Source organism: Mus musculus, chromosome 14 (genome assembly GCF_000001635.26).
Source record: "Mus musculus strain C57BL/6J chromosome 14, GRCm38.p6 C57BL/6J".
NCBI lineage: Eukaryota > Metazoa > Chordata > Mammalia > Rodentia > Muridae > Mus > Mus musculus.
In genome coordinates, this window is record NC_000080.6 from 47,070,285 (window position 1) to 47,093,486 (window position 23,202).

General features: G+C 49.5%; 1 protein-coding gene across 8 annotated transcripts in view; it reads left to right on the forward strand.

Moving 5' to 3' along the window:
- Positions 1–23,202, forward strand: part of Samd4 (sterile alpha motif domain containing 4) — a 222,853-nt gene that overhangs the window by 187,320 nt on the left and 12,331 nt on the right. For all 8 annotated transcript variants that reach the window (NM_001037221.2, NM_028966.3, XM_030248082.1 and 5 more), the window contains 5 exons: positions 3,552–3,864; positions 7,223–7,308; positions 13,213–13,331; positions 17,475–17,676; positions 18,760–18,886. In NM_001037221.2, the coding sequence (NP_001032298.1) occupies positions 3,552–3,864; positions 7,223–7,308; positions 13,213–13,331; positions 17,475–17,676; positions 18,760–18,886 (847 nt within the window). The remainder of the gene's footprint in view (positions 1–3,551; positions 3,865–7,222; positions 7,309–13,212; positions 13,332–17,474; positions 17,677–18,759; positions 18,887–23,202) is intronic.

Genomic DNA, 23,202 nt, shown 5'->3' on the forward strand with positions numbered 1-23,202 from the left:
TATACTAGCAAGACTTATTAGGTGGATACAGCCAAGACGGGTTTTGTGCACAGCGTTACATCTGGCCCTACAACAGCCTCCTCACAAGGCAATCAGGACAGTAGCTTCTAATGAGAAAGTGGAACTCAGAGGAGCACACCCTCACTAGCAAGTCGCTTTATGATCCGTCTTCAAAATCTCCTCCCTTCATTTCTTGGTATCCCTCCTTCCATCCCATTGTCCCTTGTGATATTTGCTGGCCTTTTCCATAAATGCAACACTCAGGTAGGCAGGTAGGGAAAAGAGACAGACAGACAGACAGACGGACGGACGGACGGACGGACGGACGGACAGACGGACGGACGGACGGAGAAAGAGGAGAGATAGATAGTAGGAAGTGGGGAGAGATCATGAATTTGTAAGTCAGCAGGCCCACCTCTCAACCCTGAGTCCCTGTCTTGTCCTAACACTATCTTGCTATATGGGTCTGAGGAACACTGAGTCTCTTGGGATAGGAATGAGGATTAGTTTTTATATTCCCAACCTAGAACAGTGCCCAGCTGCTGTTGAGCTCAGCTGCAGACTGATGGGAAAACACAGAGAGAGAGAGAGAACAGATGTAGGTAGAAACAGGAGCCTTATATATTATGAAAGCTTCAAATTATCACCACCTAGAGGGAAAGGATGTCCTGACATGTCACATAGAAGCTAGGAGCACTGTGCTACCCAAAGCTCTCTTTCTGATTGTTTACACCTTGTTATTATCCTATGCCCAGGAAAGATACTGAACCAGCCTTCCTCCCTCTGGGGACTGCAACTTATAAAACAAGCACTTTGCCAACTGGCCTCCTGGAAGGCCAGTGCTAGGTTGATGTTACTATAATTTTTTTTTCTTGCTTGTCCCCAAGAGATCTCTGAGGTGCCACCCATGGGCCTGACTTCCTGTCATCTGCTTTCCCACAAGTCCTTGCTTGGTAGCTCTGGGAGGGGGTCACTGACAGCTTCGCTTTGCCTTTGTATTTATAATGTAGGCTTATATTTGGAGCAGGAAGGATCAATAGAGACTTGTCAGGGTGGGAATGAATTCCCACGGGTTAAGGATAACACCAGACTGGGATCCATTGAGACCATCTCCTGGCCTGCTTCTCAATATGGCACTCATCTGAGATCTGGAATGTAAACTTGATGGTCAGGTTATTGAGACAGGGTCTGTCACCAGCCTGGAACTCACAAACAGGCTAGGCTACCTAGCCAGTGAGCTGCAAGCATCTGCTTCTCTCTGTCTCCTCAGCTCTGGGACTTCTGCTACACCTGACGTAGTAGTAGTAGTAGTAGTAGTAGTAGTAGTAGTAGTAGTAGTAGTAATGTAACTTCTAGGGATTCCAACTGTCAGAATAAGCATTTTACTAACTGAGCCGTCTGCAGTTTCTTTTCTTGGTATGGTAGCTCCATCTCCCTTGTAGGTTAACATAGGAGCTAACATTTGGTTTGGGTATATCAGTTTCTTGGAAAACAGTTTAGCTCTTAGTGTAACCAAAATCTCTCACCCAAACCATGAAGTCCAGCCATGTGGCGCAAGCCAGAAAGGGCTCTGGAGCAATTGACAGTGTCTCAAACACATTTGCTCTCCTGGGTGACATTGGCCATCAAGATGGCATGGCAAGCCCTCATGTGGCCTCTGGCTGGTCCCATCTGCCCCCTCCCTTTCTTCAGAGATGAGCTGAAACACAGTACAAGCATTTCTTAGGTGGCTGAGTCAGGAGAGGCAGTAGGTATTCTTTGAATGTGGCTTATTTAGCTAGCTTGCCTCCACCTGCCCTGCCCCTTTCTCAGATCAAGGCAAGGCCCAAAGTCAGGGATGTCCTTCCACGCTGACCCAAGACTCCAGGGAAGTTGGGGGCAATGAAGAGCACATGTTGAGGGCAGCTCAGACCTGGCTCCTCATGCCACTGTGTTTCCAATCAAGGGGTCAGACTTCTTCCTGAAACCTTTCGCAGAGGCAAATGGATGTCTCGCTTTAGGTGTCAGGATACAGGACTGAGACTCAGGCAGGGATATTTTGATTTCCAGGCCAACCTGATCCATTGAGGGAGAACTTATATCTAAAACTTAAGAGTCCAGGGAGAGGAGGTGGTTAACTTTCTCTTCAACTTAGACTATATGGTAGCTGTGAGCAGGCTTGGGATATTTCTGGGGCTAATTAGAATTTCACTTCCTTCATAAATAAAACTTGTGGCAACTAGATCAAATCACAATTCATGCTTCATTTCCACACACACAGCCCACCCAAAGAGCAGCCTCCCACCAGCTGAAAGAGTTTGGTTTGCCGATGTCCGCTGCCTTTCAGAACTGAGTTGCACCCAAGCCTGTCTCCAGCAGCTTCCCTTTGTCCTGTCCACTCATGGGAAAGGTTGGGGTCAGACTGCTCCTGTTCCTTACGCCTGTGCTCATTGACACCATCAAGCCTTTTTCTTGATAACACGAGCATCTTAGAGATGCTTTGGAATTCTGTATGTCAAGCTTTTAAAATCATGTTCTTGCTAATCTGGGCTCTCGGGATTTGAAGTGCTTCATTTGTAATCGAGACCCTGATAGGCAGGGTTCCTTCTAGGACCCAGAGAGAACCAATCAGAGCTGCATAAACACTGTCGGTGAATGGTGGCAGGGGCTCATCCTACCCCTCACACCCAGACGACCCTGGGCCTGTCCCAACCCCATCATCCCTACCAGAAACACTTACATTCCTTTTTCTAATAAGTAATGCCAAGAATATCAAAATATATACACAAAGTGACCTATATGAGTGTACACATGTGTATGCACTCAAGTGTGCATGTATGTGAGAGAGAGGGAAGGGAGGAGGGAGAGAGGAGAGGGCAGGAGGAAAGAGAGGGAAAGGGGGAAGGAGAAGGGGGAGGGGAAGGGAAGAAGAGAGAGAGTATGTGTATGTAGACCAAAGGTTGACAGTTGATGTCAGTTGTCTTCCTCCATCACAAACCCCCTTTTTAAGGGGGTTCTCTCATGAGCCTGCAGCTAGCAGGCACTGCTAGGTCAGCTGTTTAGGGAGCCTGTCCCTCACCAGCACTGGAATTACAGGTGTGCACTGCTGGGTCCAGTTTTTACATGGGGACCCCTCGGGGGTTTTGGGTTTTTTGGGGTTTTTTGTTGTTGTTGTTTTGTTTTGTTTCGAGACAGAGTTTCTCTGTGTGTCCCTGGTTGTCCTGGAACTCACTTTGTAGACCAGGCTGGCCTCGAACTCAGAACTCTGCCTGCCTCTGCCTCCCAAGCACTGGGTTAAAGGCGTGCGCCACCACGCCCGGCCCACACTGCAGGCACTTTAACAGTTGAGACATCTGCCCAGCCTCCGACTTGTGTATACATGAAATTATCTATCCATCAGTTCCGTTATACATGAAACATGTTTGTCTTCAGACTCTATCTAAAACCATCTATCCCCTACTAAATCCCAGCTACCCTGTCCTGCCCTGTCTGGGAGCACAGGACAGAGAGAAGGGCCTGGATGGGGGGGGCAGCTGCCCTGATCTCACTGAAGCCCCCTCTTTCTAACCCAGGACATCATCGAAGGGGGCAGCCTGCGCACCCCCCTCCAGGAGCTACATCAGATGATCCTGACACCCATCAAGGCCTACAGCTCTCCCAGTACCACCCCTGAGGTGCGCTGCCGGGAGCCCTCACTGATGGAGAGCCCAAGCCCTGACTGCAAAGACAGCGCTGCAGCAGTCACCAGCGCCACAGCCAGTGCCTCAGCCGGTGCCAGCGGTGGACTGCAACCACCCCAGCTGAGCAGCTGCGACGGAGAGCTGGCTGTCGCCCCTCTGCCGGAGGGGGACCTCCCGGGGCAGTTCACCCGAGTCATGGGGAAAGGTACTATTCTCTCTCTCAGGGAACCCTAGCCAGAGACCCAAGAGTCCTGAGGGCTGCGATGAGGTGGGGGAGCGTAGAATGAGTTTCCGTAACCACTAGGTGGCGTTAGCACCCCTACAGAATCAGGTTTGCCAATTGGATGTCTCAACTCCAGTCTGTGGATCTCTCTAGGCATACTGGGCCCTTCCAGTACTGGATCTATTGGGCCTTGAACCTTCAGAGACAAAGAAGTGGGGCAGACACTTTTGAAAAAGATGCTTCCAAGTACAAAACCCTTGCTCAGCCAGGGTCCCCTCCCCCAGAGCATCCGTGGCTCGGAACAGGGGAAGTCCCAGTCTAGAGCCCAGAGAGCGCCCCCTGCTGAGCTCCCAGGCCCTGCGCTTCCTGGTCATTTACTGATTCAGCAGAGACTAGGCCTGCCTCGGACATCTCTCAGTACAAGGCGCTTCTATTCAGTCCCCTGGGTTTACACCCTCCTTTCGCCTTTGATCCACCTCACGGGATGCTCTGGTGGTCTTGACCTGTTAGCTAATTACTGTGGCTACTAATTAAGTCTTGTGCCTGTGGTTTACCTTGGTGACTTAAGTGAGCCCCAAAATACCTCATTTTACAAAAGAGGAATCCAAGATGAGATAAGCCGTCCACCAAAATGTACGCAGTTCCTGGCAGAGTTGGGGTTTCACGCCTCAGCTGCTCCACCTCCTACCCCATGGTTGTCTGGAGACCTTCTTAGTACCCCAAAGTAGAGCATGGCCGAGTCCCATGAGATGCCTTCCCTTTGCCACATTGATAGAGCCCAAACCCAAAGAATTACCACCCCTGTTCTATACTGCAGACAGACTATGTCTGAGTTCCCAGAAACTCAGGCAGCTCCTTACTTGCTAACGACTGCACATACGTTCCCCGTGTCTGAAGCCAGGGCCCTACTAGCCAGAAAGAATTACATCCCGAGTGGATGCAGGACAGTGGTCTCTCCGCTCAGCTTACTCAAGCAAGGTACCACACAACCTGACATGTGACCGCTTGGGCTGAAGCCCGCCTTCCCTCCCTCCGGTTCGTTCACCTTTGCTCCACTTCCTAATCCTGCAAATGGCAGCCAAGTCTCCCCACAGGAGAGACAGTCTGACAGGGCCTCCGGGCTCTATGAGGTCCCCTTCTCATGGTCCTTGCGGCCTGTTCTCTCCTTGTCTTAACCCAGTTCACACTTTGTTGCAGCCATCTGCCTGCTTGGCTATTAACCCCATTTATTGACCTAAGGCTATCGGGGTCACTTTTAACAGCCATGGGCTACTCGGGCCCTGACTGATGGTGCTGTGGAGGTGAGAGGTGACACTCACACACATAGCCTGAAGCAGGATCAGGCTACAGTGAGTCACGACTAAACTGTGATGTCTCCTGGGCAGAACAGAGCTAAGTGGACCCTGTGGGTCACACCACCCTTCCTGCCTGCACTACCCCCTCTGTCTTCCCTGCAGTTAGGCCTTTATGACCATGTTTTGAAAAATGCACCATCCTTGAATAAATTGTGCCCCCCAACATCCTTCACAAGACATTATGATTATATTTTTTAAAATGGTAGTAGATACTAATCTTTTTCCTTTAAAAAGGGGGAGCCAAGTTTTGTCCTTTAAAGAGCCAAATTCTCACCCACAGAAGTGGACTTGTGCCTTGTAAATGAAGTGAGGGGCACTGCCTCCGATCCAAGCTCCTGAAGAGATCTAAACCCACTAAACTCTGATGTAGAAGGCGGTGACTCGAAGCTTCCCAGGATGAGGAGGAGCTGGTGGCTGGAACAGGCCTTTCCACACCCTTCCCGCCCCTAAGCTCTGTTGCATCCTGGGAAAGACCCAGCCCAACAAAGCCACCTGAGAGTGCCCCCATATCCCATTCCTGTATATAGGGGATCATGGCGGGGCTCAGCCTAGGGAGATACCGCTTCTTAGCAGCACCTTTGTTTAAACTGTAACTACTGTGTGAGAAGCCACAACCCAGGGGACACAGCACACCATATAAAACAGTGGGAACCAGTCAGTGACCACCTTCCTGCTCCCACCAAACCTGCCATCTCCTCTCTAGGGATGGCTACTATTGAATGTGGGGCTGCCCTTTTGAAACCTCGTGCACATATGTGTGACTATCCGTTCTCACACAGGTTTTAAGATCCTTTCATATTTATTTCCAAAAACATTACACATTTGCATATTTATGTCAATACAAAAGCACCATTCTTTAAGGAGGCATATTGATCAGCTGTGTGTGTGTATGTGTGTGTGTTATTTGACATTTGTATGTACAGATTACTTAACAAGGTCCCCATGGGTAGACATTAAGGCCATTTTCATGGTGTTTTTTGCAAACACTTATTCTGGAAGTCTGTGTGTAGTGACACGGAATTGGCGGGCATCTACGTCAGCATCCTGACATAGGATGAGGAAAGACATAGGAGGGGAAAGTCTCAGATATGATCCCCAGCTTTTAAGTTTGGTGTGCTTCAAATGACAGACACCCAACTCTCTGACTCCTTTTGCAGGTGGCCTTTACATTAAGGCCAAAGTGGGCCATGAACATACCCATAATATCTGTAGTATGTTGTAAGACAGTGGTGGCCCATGCCTTTAATCTCAGCCCTGGGGCAGGAGAAATGAGCAGATCGAGTGAGTCTACAGAATGAATTTCAGGTCAGCCAGGACTACAAAGAGAAACTCTATGTCCAAAAAAATGGGGTCGGGGGAAACCTAATACATACGTGTGCTCTTCTCACAGAGGAACATTGCCCCATCTTCTCTGGCACATGCTTGAGTGTGTAGGTGAAGGCGTGTGTGGATAAATGTGTATCACATTGAGAAAATAAGCCTGCGAGTGGCTGAATGGCAGATCTCTTCTGCTCCGTGCACGCCTACGTGCGTCCCAGCCAAAATGTGGCTCCAGCCTCCTTCTTCTCACACACAAACACAACTTCCTTCCCACCTGCTGAGGGGTGTGTGGTTCATTCATAAAATGGGGTTGCTCCCCCCCCCCGACACACACACACTGTGGCAGAGGGCTCAGCACCACCTGCAAACGCAGAACCCAAGAGCCCGGTTTCTCTTCTCACAGAGCGTCTGTCTTCGAGCCTGTGTCTGAGGGCTTAATATAGAATGCTATGACAGGAACAAACCCAAGGAGTTTCTGGGGGTGAGGGCTCCTGTGGCAACTGAGCACTTGACTTCAATGGAATGAGGAGCCTCCCTGTGCTCTCTGTGAGCCTTATGCAATGTCACAGGCATACATTCCACATAAGGCCGTGGTCCTGAAAGAGGCGCAGCCCAGGAACTGGAAGTACATGCAGGGTTCTGATTGATGCCTTCTTACTTCACAGTGTGCACACAGCTCTTGGTCTCCAGACCCGATGAAGAAAATATAAGCTCCTATCTACAGCTCTTAGACAAGTGTCTTGTTCATGAGGTGAGTAGCAACTGAGGTAAACCTGTTCCTCTCACTGCTTAGAAATGCTGCTCAGAGTTTCTGTGATGCAATCGCTTTGGTCTCCCACAAACTTGTTTCTGATGAGTATTAATGATGGCCATTAGCAACAGCTGTGACAGAACTAGGCTGTGGCCACTTCTGACTAAGACTCCAAATGGGACACTGTCTCCTTGACATCAGAATTCACCAGACAGAGAATGCTGATGTCATAGGGTACCTGGGAAGAACTTCCGACCCCAGAAGAATCCACGTGACCAGATCTGGGCTGACTAATACACAGAACTGCTGCCCAGCTCTAGATAAAGTCTTCACACCACATGATCAGACATATTGTATCTTTTAGTGTAGAGAAACTGGAGGAGAGAGGGAGAGAGAGAAAGTGCAGAAAAGAAATCATGACCAGGGTGGATACTGATGGCTGCTTGGCCTGTTTAGATTTGTGGTTGTTTTAGAACCTATATTTGCCATCTGACCTGGGGAAGGAGACTGAGGCAGATTGACTGCAGACTCCCTGAGTTTGATCTTCATGTGAAATCATGACTAGGCTGGTGGGTGTTCCTCAGCAATGCACAGGGAACAGAGCCTGGGGCTCAGGACCAGGCAATCAGTGGCTCTGTGGGTGCCCTGTCCTGATGAGTCATATTCTCAGATCCAGATCAGGGAGAACAGGGGGCCAGGTAAATAAGTAGTGAAGCCTTTGGGGGGTGGTACGAGGATGAGATGGCTAGATCCTCTCACATCCACTTGTTGGAAGTCAGAACCCCAAGAGTTCAGTGGGTCCTGTGGGCAGTCGGTGGCCAGCACAGAGGTCTGGCTCTGCTCTGCTCTGCCATTCAGTCTCCCAGTGGCCCAGGCGACTCTTGCCATTCTGAGAGCCTTCCTTCTTCTGGTCCGATGCTCTTCCCATTACTTCTTCTTCACATGCTCCTGGGGTTCCGTCCCAGACAATCACTCTCGGCTCCCCCACACTCTCATCTTGACACTGTCTTCTCTGTGCAGCAGAAACTCACGTAGCCCATCGTCCCAGCCAGAAGCTCTCTGCGCAACCATCAACTATCTCTGTCATGAGCTCAGTCATGCCACCCTCTGAAACAGTGACTCCAAAGCCAGACTTTCACCTAGACAAAAAGAGTTTCTCAGATCACCCAGGGCATTGTTAGTTCTTGCCTGACAGTGGCTGCAGGCCTTCCTTACCTGTTTCAGTAAAGGCAAAGGCCATGCCCTGGGAGCCCCAACTGACCCTTCACTGGTTGCAATCCTGATGTTTACACTTGGTTTTATCTCAAGGGAAAAAAGATAGAAAGGCAAGAATTCTGTGTACTTTTAGGGAGCCCTGGGCTAAGAGGCTTATGGTATAAGGGCACTGGGGAAGATAAACAGTAATAGGTATACAAGCTACTTTTGTCTCCCTGGGATCAAATCTCTGAGTAAAAGCAACCTTCAAGAATAAATGTCTTTGTTTCCCACATGGGAAAGGCACGTGCGGAAGAGCAGCTTCTGCTAGCGCAGGCAGGAATCTGAGATGTCTATCTCAGCAGTACACCAGGAAGCCGGGGGATGTTGAGTGAGAACCAGGATGAGTCTATGACCCGTAAAGCCTGTCCTCACTTCTACCACTGAGGCCATGCCTTCTAAATGTTCCACAACCTTCCAAAATAGCACCACAGCTGCGACCAGGAATTCCAATCCATGAGCCTGGGGGGGGGGGGCATTTCCCATAATGATAAGACCCCTGCAGAGGTCCCCTCCTCCCATGGTGCCTCAGAACCCAGTGATGGAATGGTAGGCAGGTGCCTAAGCTAGAGCTGGAACCCAGGGCACTTCTCCAGCAGTAGAAAGGACTGTCTCAAAGCTGAGGCCAGAAGTCCAGCTGTGGCGCTGTGGTCTGAAGCTGGGGAGAAATCTTGGTGCTTAAGAGCAGTTGCTCCTCCCATAGAGGGCCTGAGCTTGGTTGCCAGTCCTTATTTTAGGTGGCTCACAACTACCTGTGATCCCAATTCCAGGGGACCTTACATATATACCTTCTTCTGGCTTCCATGGGCACCCACACAAATGTGTGCATGCTAACGTGCAGGACACACACACACATACACGAGCATAAATAATAACAAAAATCTTTAAAGAAAATACAAGGCACAGTTCTAAGGACACAGGTGTTGAGGTAGAATCCAGGGCTCTGCCTGGAGGAGGGCGTTTGTGAGTGGGCTGCGGTGGTGGGTCAGGAAAAGAGCTATGCTCTATAAAAGTAGACGGGGCTCGTCTCCATCGCATGCCCACTCTTAGCACTGAGGCTTTTAGACTTGAGAGGAAAAGATGGTTTCCACTTCAGCTCAAGTTATTTGAACCCATGAAACCAAAGAACAACTAGGTCCAGCTGCCTCCATGGAACTAGGCATAAGCCTCCGATTGGTCTAGCCTGGCCTTGGAGCATCACCCTAGCCCCTCTCCCATCCCATGTGCCCTCCCTGAAACCCCTGACTTTTCTTCTCTGGCAGCCCTAAGTGCTCAGTGCAAAGCGGTCCCATCTTCTGTTTACTAGAGTACACCTCCTTCATGGGCTCAACGGGTCTCACGGCAGGTCTTTCTGCCTGAACTCGTGTGAGGTGGTGGGGTCTGCACTCTGCTATAGAAGGAAAAGTGTTGTCCGAGGCTTTGGTTGTTGGCTGGATAAGGATGCCATGTTGGTAGCACACGCCTGTCTTGGGAGGCTAGTGGGCAGCGCAGGAGTAGCAAGGTTTAGACTCGAGCCTCAGACAGACAGGGGTCCTTCTCACAGCCAAGGCCTCCTGTTCCCCAGCAGGTTTGAATCAAGAAGGTGCTTACTAAATGCAGGCACCTCCCTCCCTAAGGAGGAAGGCCCTGACTCCCTAAGGTAGTAAACTGAAGAACAGGGGAGGTCCTGAGTTTTACCGGTGATGCCAGTTCACTTTGGTTCCTGAATCATCGGACCAGGTTCCTCCCCTTCACTGTCTGGATATGGCTCTGGAGCGATGGCTCTCTTCACTTGGGAGACTTTGCACCCAGCGTGTAAACTACAGGACCGAGGGTGGCCATCTCTCTCTTCAGACAAACGGATTGCTCTGGGCCTGATGGGGCAGAAGCCTTGAGCTGGGTGACTGGTAGTGTCTGGGAAGTCAGTAGGCCTCCAATCTTCCTTCCCTGCCCTGATCCTCTGGCATTGGGCTGCCAGGGGAGGAGGTTGCACTGAGACAGCAACCATTAGAAGGTTCCCTACAATGGGGGTCCCCGGAGCCAGGTTACGACCTTACTTCAGCTTGCTTGCTGGATGTCTCCCAGCTGGGAAGAACTGCTCACTGAGCACCCATCTCTGGATGTGGTGACGTCCTTGGGATGAGGGTGCCCACACTGTATCTACTTAGATGCCGTGTGCCACCATAGGAGATGTCATCTACATAATGGCGTCCTTGGGAGGGCATCTTGCGTCTCACTCCTTTGTGACTTGGACAGTTGTTCTTCAAGCTCACTGCGGCTGGATCTTGTGATTGTACGACTGTGAAGCCATTTGGTTTGTGCCACTATTGGTCTAAAGGTTGTCGCCAAAGAACTCACAGAGACCACCCTAAAGGGTGCATCTGTGTAGCCAAAGCCAGCTGGTTGGGGCACTGGGGAGCAGCATGTGTGGAACTGTTTGTTTCTTTGGTATCTACTCCCAACGCAGTTCACCCTCACAGACCCCTTTTGAGTGACCCTCAGTTTCCAGAAAGCACCACCTCTTCAGCTGAGGTTGTGTGAGTGGGTTCATGGACTTGAGTCTTACCCATCTGCCATCCTATGACCCACTGGGCTGAGCCATCATCCCCAAGGCTGTCTTGTGTCCTCAGCACTTAGCTGCATAAGCTAATCCAAGTCAGAGGGTCCATGTCCTTCCTGCCTTTATTAATGCAACAACAATGTCAGCCTTGAGCCCAGCTGTAAGCATCAGTGAGCACTCAGTGATTATCACCTACAAAGGAGAATGACCGTGGAGAGGAGCCCACGCTCACTTTGCAGTCATTAGAACCCCGACCACACAACCACAGGGACCTAACTGTGTCCTTTAGTTAGGCAGCCCTTCTTGAACATCCTCAGCTCCGAGGAGAGTGTTTCCACAGCTAAGTGGTATGCTTTTGCTTTTATCCACCAAGTTCTTCAGGATTTACATCCTTAAAAGATTAAGCATCCTCAGGAGAAAATTAAGCTGTCTTCTTCTTTTTCAATCGTCAAGAAACCTGTTTCCTTTACAGAAAGCAAGCATTTAGTCTGTTACTCTAAGTAATACTTTGTTACTACTTAAAGGATTCCATGCCTTTTTGTCCAAACCACTTGGAAATGCTTTCTGTCACTGCTACTGCTAACCAACCCAAGCAGATAGCTTTGCTCCAAACCTCAGCTCAGGAACTTGGTGGGGCACTCATATGGCTTGGAACCCTCACCTGCTGGGACATCGTGAGTCCACAGTGCTCCACCTTCTGGGACACCGTGCATCCACAGTGCTCCACCTGCACAGTTTTACCAGGGTACTTTCTATAAACTGCCTCCTGGAAACCTTCTAGATTATTCAGTCAAGCTTTGGAGCATTGGAGGGTGCCAACCCCCCCCCCATCACCTATAGCCAATATTTTCCTTGGATGATTTTGATGTATTTGAATTTGGAAGTCCCAGAATCAGGGACTTGGGATATGGTGAGTGCAAAGGCTATACATCACAGGGAACATAATATAGATGTGTACTGTGTGCTCTAGATTGTAGAGGTGTGTGCTCTAGATTGTATGTGTATGTGGTATAGACTGCATAGGTGTGTGCTCTATATTGCATAAGTGTGTGCTCTAGACTGTATAGGTGTGTGCTATAGATTGTATAGGTGTATGCTATAGACTGCATAGATATATGCTATAGATTGTTTAGGTGTGCACTCTAGGTTGCATAGGTATATGCTATAGATTGCATGGGTGTATGCTATAGATTTCATGCGTGCATGCTATAGATTTCACGGGTATATGCTATAGATTGCATAGGTATATGCTATAGATCACATGGGTATGCATTCTAGATTATATAGATATATGCTATAGACTGTATAGGTGTATGCTCTATATTGCATAGATTTGTGCTCTAGATTGCATAGGTGTGTGCTATAGACTGCATAGGTGTGTGCTAAAGACTGTATAGGTGTGTGTTATAGACTATATAGGTATTGCTATATGCTAAAGATGAGATAGACATGTGTTACAGACACTAGTGAAAATGTCTGCCTACACTCCAATATGACTAGAAGACTTGAGAAAGCATCAGGCTTACTTTCTTCCCTCAACTACGGGCAAGGTTAAGGTCAGGGCTGGTATACTTGGGGGGGGGGTTCAGCTCAAAGGGCACAAGGCTGTTTAACTAGAGACCTTTCAGGAAAAAAGCCCTAAGCCACCGAATGGTGCCATTCTGAGCCCTGCAGTCCACTCCAGACCACACACCATCAGGCAGATCGATTTTTGGAGTGGCCTAGAATGTCCATTGATTATGAAAATGCAGGGGGTCTGCAAAGCTAGAATATCTAACAACCAATTTTGCAGCTCATCCCCAGTTAACACATAGGGTGCAGGAAGGAGTCAGACAAGGGGAAGATGGGTGTGGGTCTTCAGGAAATACAGCCAAAAAAACGAGGTTGTCAAAAGCTTAATGCCTGAACCAGGTGCTCCCAAGTGCCAAATAACGTGAATCTTCAGCACAGATGGCTCCAATTTAAGCTGGCTGCTGTCTGGACCAGGTTGGAAGCAGGTGGGGGGAAAGGAGCTACTGTAGAGACATTGGCGATTTCCTTTATTAATTGTGTGTTTTTCCTTCTAATGCCAGGCTGCGTCACCCATTTAAAAGTCCTGTTTGTTTTTGCAGGCATTTACAGAGACACAGAAAAAAAGATTGTTGTCATGGAAACAGCAGGTGCAGAAGCTCTTTCGGTCTTTCCCTCGGAAAACCCTTCTAGACATATCAGGATATCGACAGCAAAGAAAGTATGTTGGGATTTTGTTCTTTGTAATACATGGTGCCCCCCCCCATGCGTCACTGGCTGCCACGGTTCTAGGCGGGAACATGGCAGGTCATCACTCCTCCTGAATGAGGATACCCTGTGGAGAGTTCCAAATCGCATTACCTAAACAGGTTGTGGTAGGAGAAAGGCTGGTAGGGAGAACCTTCCCACAGGAAGAGCTGAATCGCAACATCTGTACCTTGATGCTCACGGTCAGAATGGTGATACTCATCTAGGTGTGAGAAGTGTGAGTTCATGATGTAATGAATGCCAGCAAACCTCGGGGGAGGGTTGAGCCACAAAGCGGGGCTCTGAAAAGACCTGAGAGGGATCTTCTATCAGTACCTTAAGTGGTAGTGTAGTGCCTTTCTACCTTCTAGCTGCAGACAAGCTAATTATAGTCCGTGGCAGAGTGAAGAGCCCAGTGCTCGTCTATTTTGGTCTGAGCTGCAGTCTAATAGCGGGGCAGGACCATTCTTGATTTTTCATAGTAGCTCAGCTTCTTGGATGCAGTTAAAAATAAGCCTGGTCACACTTCAGAACATGTTACCTTAATATGGCTGTAAACTGAGAGACCAGGTGCATGGGAGATAGGAAGTGAAGGTTAAGTTATCATAGAAGTGAAGGAGGGAGGAGGGCTGGCTTAAGCAATGGTAGAGAGGACTTGGGAATAAGGAAGCGATCACACCGATATCCTACAGAGGATCGCCATTTTGTGTCACATTCTCAAACATAAACAGATAAATATTCATTTCTTTGCTTGTACCCATCAGGTTCCGAAATTCACTTCCCAGTGCACGTACAGAAGCTGTGTTGTTAAATTGGGGGTGGGGGGGAGCTCATTTGCATAAGTGTGCCTTACCACTTGAAGGAAATAAGGCCAGCTGGAGTTTGTGAAACATCTTCATGACAGATTTACTTAAAAATTAAGATGCTATCACATTCTACTACACAGTACTGTTATTTATTATGCAAACATTTAGTTAGCACATGCCCAGTGGTTTCTGAACACTAAAAATATATTCGTTTATTCCACCCTCACGACAACCCTATGAAGTAGAACTGCTTTTATTAACCTTAGTTTACAGATAAATTGATAGGCAGAGGTACCCAGGATATGGAGCAAGCTTGCCAGTGTTGGGCACCAGATCAGTACTCCTTGCCACTGCAGAGCCAAATGACTGCTCTGGTCTCAGGCTAATGCACACAGAGGATATGCCTGCAAATTGATACTACTGCCAGCTCACCAGTCTCCAGCCCTTGGGGGTTGCCAGCTCTGATGGGCTGCAGATCACTCTTGCATCAGCGGCCTGGATGCAAAGCAAGACCTGCTCCTCAACTGCCTTGTGCTGCCACCAAGCACCCCATTTCTATGAGAGATACACTCACTCCCAGGCCAAGCACCCCATTTCTATGGGTGATGCTCCGACTCCCAGGTGAGGAGGAGGTCTCCAGCTCCTGTTGCAGTACCGGGCCCTGCTGTACCAGTTCCTAGAGGAAGTCATTCTGAAGTAGAAGTTGAAGATACCTGGCTTTTAAGCTCCTCTCACCAGCAACACATCCCCTGCCTCTGTCTGCCTAGAGAGAGGCGTGGTCCGAGTTTGAGCCTCTACAGACTGTTATAAGCACATGCTAGGTCAGGGCCAGCCTGAGGTCTGCCAGGTCGGAGTCTTTTTATTGACTAGATACGAGGGAATGCAGCTACCAATCATGGATGTTCAAATCGATGGCGCCAAACCCATGAAACACATTCTGCTCTTCGCATCACCTCTGGGATATTTTCACACTGTTAATTTATTTTGAGAAACCATTTCTCCCATAAAAAAGTAACCGCAGGCAAGCCCCTGCTTTAAATTATCTCACAAATCCCAAATTAATTGCTTCTTATTAATGTTATTTTTATCAAAGTCTTTTCATGCGTTTCAAGGAAAGGACATCAGTTAGACTCAGAAAAGCAGAGAAGGTGAGGCAGACAAGCTCGGGGGTAGGAGGCAGGATGGAGGAGGGGCCAAGAGTGGGACTTTAATTTGGCATTTGTTCTTTCTTGGGAAACATAATTATTTCCTTAAGCTGAGTGGTCCTAACTGACCTCAGAGTTCAATCCCACTGTCAGCGGCAGCAACTCTAGAAAAACCTGGCTTTGTAAAAATAACCTTTTGAGGACACCACAGCTAGACTCCACCATCAGGAAGAAGAAGGCCTCTCAAAATTCTGCCTCCGCTATACTGTAACCACCACCACCACCACCACCACCACCACCACCACCTCCCAGACCCCGGAATACTCTGGGCTTTACTCCTTCTCCCAAACAGCTGAGTCCTAACTCTTGGGAATGTCAGGGTTCTCCTTTTCTTCACCGACTGCCCTAACAGAGCCTTCTGGCCTTGATGTGGCTAGAAAATACAGTCTTGATCCAGGTCTGATTTTCTTGAGTAGTCCCAGCACTTGGGTGGTTGAGGCGGGAAGGCAGTTTGAGGCTAGCTTGTGTTACATAGTTAGACCCTGTCTCAAAAAAAAATTTTTTTACAAGCTACAGTGTTGCTTTCGTGGAAGAACAGATCATTTTAAGGCAACACTCATCCACTACTGTTTTGCATATAGAAATAGCCTTCTAAAAATCCAGCCAAAGAGGGAAGTGAGAAAAATCTATTCACACCAAGTAAGGGGTGGGGGGAGTCTTAGCAGATACTGATCATCTATCTGCCAGGTGGCCCAAATTCTGACTTCAGAAGCCAGAGGACCTGTTCTTAACAGCTGAAAGCGGAAATCCCCCCCCATTCCCCCCCCACACTTGCTGCCACTTTTACAAGTTACCTCCCTGGGGTCTCTGATTGCATGGAATGGCCTCACGCTAATTTTCAGTTTTCAATGAGGAAAGGGAAGATAAGATAAACAGAGAGACCAAGAACCCAAGAGAAGAACCTCTTCTTCTGAATGGGTTCTACAACACCCTTCTTGGCCTCAAAAGCCTGGAACCTTCTCTCCCTAAGACATTTAGGAACTCGGGAACTTTTGCATTGCCACCTCAGACGCCACCTCCCCTCCCCCCGCCCCGCACTCACACACAACCATCTCTGGCGCAGGAAGTACCTGCTGTGAATGGCCCCCTGGACCTCCACTGGCTAAGCTAAATCAGCTCATCTGCAGGGTCTTCTGGTAAGCTTGGCGAAAACTCCCCAGTTTAGCAACCAAGCGACTCTGCTCCATCTAGTGGCCGTTGCCCGCCACGCAGACCTCCTTCACCCTCCTGAATAACTAAAGCTGCCTGACTCCCTTGGAAAGAATGTGTCCGGTTCCAGAAGCCCGGGGCTGGTGGAGGCTTCTCCGCTGAGCTCATCCGACCCCGCTGGGAGCAGCCTCCTGCGTGGACCCGAAAAGCGGAGCCTTGCCAGCCCTGGTGAGGGCCGCCCTGCAGGAAAGACCTGGGGAACGAAGAGACTGGACTATCCTAGGTGTGTATGGAGTCATCCACACACCGCAGTGACCTCCCAGTTGGAGAAATATCAAACAGCATTTACTCTGCAAAATTCTGACTCCGTGCCTCGGGCCTGGGACATAAGGGGCTGAAGAAGACACATACAGTCCTTTCTAACAGAGCTTATATTTCAATCGGGTCCTCCATCTAAGACTGCTTACAGACAACCTGATCAGCAATGAACCACGCCATCATGGAAGGCGCACCAGAACGGAATCAGATCCAGATACTGACCCTACTATTTTGCTTTGTGGCTTCTTGAAAGGCACCATGGCCTCATGCACAGACCCACAGGTTGGACTAGACAAGAATAGAAGGCAGGGGACTCTTTGAGCTCCCCTTTTGGGTTCATATTTGAGTGCTGCCCCCTGCTGGTTGTGTGTCGATAGCAAAATCCTCAAGCTTTCTGAGTTTTTCTAGCAGTGAAGATTAGGAAGCCTACTTCATAGGGCTGTCTTGTGGGTTAAGAGTAGTGTGCATGCGCCAACATTTAGCATGTGCTGTTGCTTTTAGATACTAGGTACAGTTTGATTCATAGCCTATTATTGGCACCCCCAAACCTCTTGTCAGTCCCCAAGAGACCCCACTGGCAGCCTGGGCTATGTAGGGCTGGAGCCAGAACCTCTGGATCTCTTCTCTTTGCTCTCACAGTCGTGGCTTTGGGCAGTCCAACTCCCTCCCAACAGCCAGCTCTGTGGGCAGCGGCATGGGCAGACGGAACCCACGACAGTACCAGATCGCATCTCGGAATGTCCCTTCCGCCCGCCTTGGTCTCCTGGGCACCAGTGGATTTGTCAGCTCCAACCAGCGCCACACCGCTGCCAACCCCACCATCATGAAACAAGGAAGACAGGTTTGTTCTGCTCTGGGGAGCAGGGAGGTTGACCAAGCTCAGGGACTGAGGCTTTAAGATGTCTCCAACCCAGACAGTCTCCTGCATGGAAAGATAAGACCCCAGGGGAATCTAAACCAGGAGATAGCTGAGCCTATGCTTGTCAGGTAATCACTGTTTGCGTTGTTTCCCTGGAGACGGAAAAACTCATGTCTGCTGCTTGGGAAAGCTAGTGCTACATTTATCTCTGGGACCCTTGTAGACAGGCATGCAAGGGCTACTTCTGCTTGATCTTTGCCCCCCCCCCAACATACCCCATCACCTTCCAGGTCTGGGTGGGCATTTAATAAGCTTCCTTTGACTTTTTCCTCACAGTCCCGGCTGCAATGGTGAGTCCACAGGATTGTTTGGGAGGCTGTCCCTTGCTGTGAGATTGACAGTGACCTCTCTGCCCCCCTGAGCCCAACCTTGCCTTTCCCTAAATGTTCATTCCCTCAGCCCCCTGAGGCAATAGAGGTTGGCCTGGGCCTGGGAACATACAAGCAGGCCTGATGAGAGGTTGTCTTTAAAACAGAAAGGCTTCACCAGGAGGAGGCTGGTGGCAGTCCCTCCCAATGGGAAGGGCATGTCTGAGAAGCCCTGATATCAGTTCTAGGCAAGGTCACTACAGGACACACGAGCTGCATGATATACAGGCCTGTTGCCAGTACTGACTCTTTCTTTTCTCCTCAGTGTGGAGTAAATTTGGGGACTCTCAAAAAGAAATTCAAATAAGAGCCTTAAACTCATTATACTGTTTGCTACAAGTATTTCTAAGACAACCCCCCCACACACACACACACATACTCCCTTTAAGAAATATATGGAGTAAAAACACTTTTGGAGATGGGGAGAGGGGAAGGTGGCTCAAACTTAAAGCGAGGCCTGTGAATGAGCCTCAAATGGGACAGTCTCAGCCATCTCTCAGTAAGTCCATGGCGGGTAGCATGGGCCTTTCCAAAACTGTCCTGGGATACCTGTCTCCCGAGTTCCAGCTGGGGCTCTGCCTCCCCACATCCCCACAGGGTCTGGACTAATGCCCCCCTCTTGTATGTCCCTCCCTAGAACCTCTGGTTTGCCAACCCTGGGGGCAGCAACAGCATGCCCAGCCGCACCCACAGCTCCGTCCAGAAGACCCGCTCGCTGCCCGTGCATACTTCCCCACAAAACATGCTGATGTTCCAGCAACCAGGTAGGGCCTGGCTAACTCGCTCCCTTCTCTCTCTCTCTCTCTCTCTCTCTCTCTCTCTCTCTCTCTCTCTCTCTCTCTCCCTTGACGCAGAATGGAGGCTGGGATGCCAGAATAGACGCCCTGGTGACCCAGCCGGAAAGTGCTGAGCCTCAACTGTCACCACACATTCTTTAGAGCTGCCGAAAGCCTTTCCTTTTTTAAACCATGCCTTGCCAGTGTGAGCAGAGGCTGCCTAGCAGGGAGCCAGAGCCTGAAGTCCCAGCACTGGTTGCAATATAACAGGGATATTTCTGATACTTGTCAGATATCTGGATTCCTAGATTGATTAAACCAGCGATAGCTCTCCCTGGAAGAGATCCCTGTGGAAAGGTGGGGGGGGGGGGGATGTGTGCAAAGAGAGGATAAGACAACAAAAGAGAAAAACTTGAATGTTGGTGTCACTGTGGAATGGCATTGGAAAACAGAGCCATGGTTTCTTGATTCAGGAGTAACTTGACGGAGTGGACTCAAGGCCAGATGGGGAGACGTGGTCTCAGTCACCATGCCTCCTAAAACAAGCTACCTGAATCTCAAACAGCAAACAGATCCTTGAAGCCTTTCTCTGCACAGGCACTAACACTAGATTCCAGACTTGCACAATACCACCTAGGCCATGGCTACATCTTTCAAGATTCCCCCACCCCCAGTGAATACACAGGAGGTGCACCCTGTCTTTGGGTAGCTTCACCACACCTCACAGCCTGGAGCCCTGTGTCTGTCCCAGAAGCAATTGTTTACAAGGCTTTGGATTTCAATGTTCCCGCAGATCAGGGTATTAGAACTCTAGAATATCCTGGGCTTTTCTTTTCCCTCCCCCCACTCATAAAGATTTTTTTCTTGGATGTTGCAAACCCCTCCTTAAGGCTTTAAATCCCTCATAGTGGCCAATGCACAGCAGCAATGCCTACTTCTGGTCTCCTCGTTGCTAATGACCTGCTGGGCTAACCAAGGGCTCCCTTCGGGCTCTGCCCACTCACACTCAGCACCTGCTGGGTGGTATCTCTGTGACATGGCCATAAAGGGTGAGGCAAGTCAGAGCCATGACCCAGAATCCCTCAGCGAGGAGACAGGAAGCTGTGGCTCCACTAAGGATGCAAACGCCTTGGCCTTGGCTGGGCTTCCAGGTGCACTTCCTGATAACCAGACAGTAACTTTGAAAGCTGGTCTTGCTTCTCGGCTTCCTTCACAGAAATGCCTCTCACCTCCAGGCCAGACCAGAGTCAACCTGAAAGGTCGGAGCTGGGTGTAGGCCTTTCTAGTCAGAGGAACCCAACCTGGTCAGCCATGGGGTCTTCTCAGGGTTCATACTGAATTCTCCAAGTTCAGTGCTGAGACTGAACTTGGAGAATTATAGCACCAAAGCAGAATGTGGACTTCATCTTTACACAACTAGGATCCTGTAAATGTGAGCATAAAATGAACTGGAGATGGGAACTCCCCAATGGTTGTCTTGGGTACAAGGTACGTTTCTCCACCCACCCACCCCACCCCCGGCTTCTTAACGTGAGTACGCATGCACTTAAAATCATACTTCCAAACCCAAGACCACAACGTCTGAGAAAGCATGGACTTTGTGAACATCAAAATAATTGCCCTACAAAGGAAGACCACCTCTGGGGAATATGGAGAAGCCTCCGTGTGTGTGTGTGTGTGTGTGTGTGTGTGTGTGTGTGTGTGTGTGTGTGTGTGTGTGTGTGTGTGTGTGTTGTTAACCAGTCACCTTGCTCAGTTGTGCTGGCTCATCCCTCTTTCCCACACTGCATAGTCAGGACGTCTCAGACACCGCCTATGGTGGCTTTCTGCTTTATTTCCACCTGGACAGGTGTCAAGTGTGCCTTGGTTCCAGTGGGAAGGCCAGCATGTCACTGCTGACTCTGGCTGGCCACCGGGATGAGAGGAACACTCAGCAGGGCCTCCTGGACTGAGAGGACAAGGTCTGAGACACACAAGGGGCCTGGAGCTCAGCACACCTGTGGCACCCAGTAAGAATGCCACCTTGCACAAAGGTGGGGTTCTTTCCCATCTGGAAATCAAACTCCGAAATTGCTTGGCAAGTGATCCTTCCTTCTGGAAGCAGTTCTGTGTCTGTCGAGCCAGACTCAGTCACTCTTGGGCTTCAGGCAGAGAAGATCTCAGGGTAACCTGATGTTTAGATGCCACTGAAGGTTCCTTACTTGCCAGGAGCACCAACAAGAAGTTGCAGAGGGCCCAGAGCAGGCTTTCCCACAAGAAAACCACAGGTGGGGTAGAACTCACAAGCCTACATTCTGAAAATGGCACCCTTCACTTGCACAAGACCGCATGCAAAGAAAGTGCTCTTGAACCAGAGGACCTGTGTGCAAGACGGCAAGATTGCACCATTTCACCGAGTGATACCTGCCCTATACATCAAACCTCGCCCATGTACTGGCTTGTGACTGGAGTCCTCCATCCTCAGAAAGCTGCGAACCTGGAAACACAACCCTCTGAGCTGTGGCCCTGTTTCCTTCTCAGTAGGATGCCTTTAGAAAGAACGAGGACAGTGTCCTGAGCCCACTGTGGAATGTAAGGGACTGTTGTGCAGAGACAGAGGCAGGGTTAGGGACCATTCAAAGTGTGTGGTGGATGTTGTTCCCCACCTTTCTAATAGACCTACGCAAACAGCTTGGCTGTGGCTCAGAGACAGGAGGCAGAGGAACTGGTCAATGGGTCAACTTTACCCCAGCCAAATGCATCTGGGCAAACCCACCTTCCTCCTCTGAGCGTCTACCTGGGCAGAATGGCCCTCTGCCATATCATCTGACCTAACGATACACAGATGTGGGTTCCAGGGTATGGCTGCAGCACAGGCTCCTCCCCACCCATGTCCCCGCCACCATCAGCCACAACATTTAAGGTACAGCATGCTATACTCTTCCACTGGCCACGAGCACTTCCCTGTGATCGGCCTTCCCACCCCCGCTGGTTGTCTGTATCTGACCTGGATTAGATCTTTTCCTTATTGCCACCTCCCTGTTCTGAGTCCTCTGTCCCTCCAGCCACCTCCCCTTTTCTTCCCTGTTCTGAGTCCTTTGTCCCTCCAGCAGTAAGGGACATACTTGTAAACACACATGTGAAAGGCCCATGTAGCTGGGTAGCAATCAGACTAGGTGGTCAGCTGCAAGGTGGGTCTCGCAGGTTTCTTAGCGTGCCCAGCCTGTTGCATAGCCTTAAGTCCCGGTGGAATCGTACCGCTCAGCCCAGGGGCTGTTTCTGCCTGGAACAAGCCAGCTGAGTTTTTAAAGGACTCAGACAGAAGTGCCCCTAGAAGAGATGGCCAGTGGCTCCTTTCCAAATCTTCTGCGATCACAGTGCTCTGTATGTGGAGAAATTCTAAAAAGGCACAATTTAAGTCACAAGTTGGGGCTAGACAGGTAGATGGCTCACTGGTTAAGAGTCTTACTGCTCTCCTAAAATACTCAGGTAGGGTACCACAGCCACCACCACCATCACCACCACCATCAGGTGGCCCCACCATCACCAGCACCAAGGGATCTATGCTCTTGCTTGGCCTCCATGGGCACATGTACACATGCGGCATATACTCACTCAGACATACACATTACATAAAATTTTTAAATAATTTTTTCTTTTTCAGTTTTGAGTCCACCTTAACCCTTCAGAATCCTCACCAAACCCTAGAATAATCTAATGATACAAAAAAAAATTCCTGTTACAGGTTTAATATTCATTATTCAGGGTGTTTAGGACTGGATGTGTTTCAAATGTCAGGGTTTTTCAAATTCCAGAATATTTGCATAAACTCCACACCAATCTGAATGTCTGAAATGCATCCAAATCCAAAGTATTGGTAGCATCGTGTCCACAAGGAAAGGTTCCAGATTTGGGCCTTTTCCAACAGCTCCGAGCGGCGGTTCCAGGGAAGAAACAGACTTCCTGGAGACAACAGTGAGTGGGTTCAAGCCAGTCCTTCCTATTGTCTTACTCAGCGCTTGTAGCCCTATGATGCCTGAGACCTACATGCTAACGTGTATCTACCAGCCCGCAGCACAGCCTGATTGTCCTGGAGCTAAATTTACGGAGGGTTCTACCCCACTAAGCAGCAAATGACTGAAGGGTGTTAGCTTGAGACAGAAGCCCCCATCTATCTGATCAGCCTCTCCGCCTGATGTGTGCGGCAAGACGTCATTGGTCTGTTTTCATCAAGCACACAATTAAAAAGTCACACTGTTAAGGTTCTCTGCGGCGTGAACATATGGGCTTCACCAAGACTTGGAATTCTTCAGCACTGCTCTGCG